Raw genomic sequence first — 1,647 nt, forward strand, 5'->3', positions numbered from 1 at the left:
GGAGGATGAGAGGCCACACATCCCCCATCCCACCACTACCCGGCAGACTGCGCCACTATTTACCACCCAGTACACCCCAGCCCAGCCACACCACACCACACCCACAAAGATCATCCGGCCATTGGGGACCAAAGTCCTTCCTAGACTGAGGGCAGGTGACCACAGCTGGCCAGATCTGAGCGCCGCAGACTCTCAGCTTCCAGGTCTCAGGCTCCCGGTCGGGCCCGCCTCCATCCCTCCACAGACATGAAGGGGACCTGGGGGGCTCTGCTGCTGCTGGGCCTGGAGATACACCTCTCCCTCGGCGTCATCCCAGGTAAGAAGCCCCACACACCCAGCCCCAACACACGAGGGTCTGCCTCAGCCTGACCCTGCCTCTGCTTCCCTGTGGCTAGCCGAGGAGGAGAACCCGGCCTTCTGGAACCGACAGGCAGCCCAGGCCCTGGACGCTGCCAAGAAACTACGGCCCATCCAGGGGGCCGCCAAGAACCTCATCCTCTTCCTGGGAGACGGTGAGTTGAGAGGCCTGCCTGCCCACCTTGGTCCCCACAGCCCCTCACCCCCGGCTGCCAATGGCCACAAACGAAGAAGTTTTAGGCTCAAACCTGACAGCTTCCATTTGTTCAGGGATGGGGGTGCCCACGGTGACAGCCACACGGATCCTGAAAGGGCAGTTGAATGGTAAGCCAGGGCCTGAGACACCGCTGGCGATGGACCTCTTCCCGTACCTGGCTCTCTCCAAGGTAAGGGGGCGTGGGGGCTAGAGAACCCAGAGAGAGGGTGGGTCTGGGTTAGGGCCAAGGATGTGCATGGGCCCATGGGCCCAGAGAGTGTGTCCTCAAGCTCCACCTGAAGGAACCTCTGTCCCCAGACATACAACGTGGACAGACAGGTGCCAGACAGCGCAGGCACAGCCACGGCCTACCTGTGTGGGGTCAAGGGCAACTACAAGACCATTGGCCTGAGTGCGGCTGCGCGCTTTGAGGAATGCAACACGACCTATGGGAACGAAGTGGAGTCAGTGCTGAGCCGGGCCAAGAAAGCAGGTGGGCAGAGGGCAAGGCCTCTGGGCAGGGACATCTACCCCACCCCAAACTGACTTGCCACCCTAAGCCCCCAACCCTCACCTGCTTCCCTCAGGGAAGTCCGTGGGCGTGGTCACCACCACCCGAGTGCAGCATGCCTCACCTGCCGGCACTTACGCCCATGTGGTGAGCCGAGACTGGTACTCAGACGCCGACATGCCTGCCCAGGCCCTGCAGGAGGGTTGTCCAGACATCTCTGTGCAGCTCATCAGCAACGTAGACATCGACGTGAGCACAGGGCAGCGGGAGGCAGCAGCCTGAGCCTGGGACCCGCCTGGGTTTCCCTGGTGGTCCTGGGAGGGGACAGGGAGAGGGGCACAGGGCCAGCCAGGCCCCAAATTCACCTCTCCATTCACTGATCGCAGGTGATCCTGGGCGGGGGCCGCAAGTACATGTTCCCCAGGTGGACCCCAGACCCCGAGTACCCAAGCCAGAGTGGCTTCAGGCTGGACGGCCGGAACCTGGTCCAGGAGTGGCTGGACAAACACCAGGTAGCAGGCCCAGGGGTGCGGGGCAGGGGCTTCCGGGCTGTGGGCTGTGGGCTGTGGGCTGAGCTGCTCCT

General features: G+C 63.3%; 1 protein-coding gene across 1 annotated transcript in view; it reads left to right on the top strand.

Annotated features, from left to right (window-relative positions):
- The first annotated feature begins 246 nt into the window (after positions 1-246).
- LOC101653330 (intestinal-type alkaline phosphatase-like) overlaps positions 247-1,647 on the top strand; it is a 2,722-nt gene continuing 1,321 nt past the window's right edge. Inside the window, exons 1-6 of the mRNA XM_004701839.1 lie at positions 247-316; positions 396-512; positions 628-743; positions 872-1,046; positions 1,141-1,313; positions 1,451-1,598. Of these exons, the coding sequence (XP_004701896.1) occupies positions 247-316; positions 396-512; positions 628-743; positions 872-1,046; positions 1,141-1,313; positions 1,451-1,598 (799 nt within the window). The remainder of the gene's footprint in view (positions 317-395; positions 513-627; positions 744-871; positions 1,047-1,140; positions 1,314-1,450; positions 1,599-1,647) is intronic.

Source organism: Echinops telfairi, unplaced genomic scaffold, assembly GCF_000313985.2.
Source record: "Echinops telfairi isolate 266 unplaced genomic scaffold, ASM31398v2 ScPeMD7_3;HRSCAF=10, whole genome shotgun sequence".
Classification (NCBI taxonomy): Eukaryota; Metazoa; Chordata; class Mammalia; order Afrosoricida; family Tenrecidae; genus Echinops; species Echinops telfairi.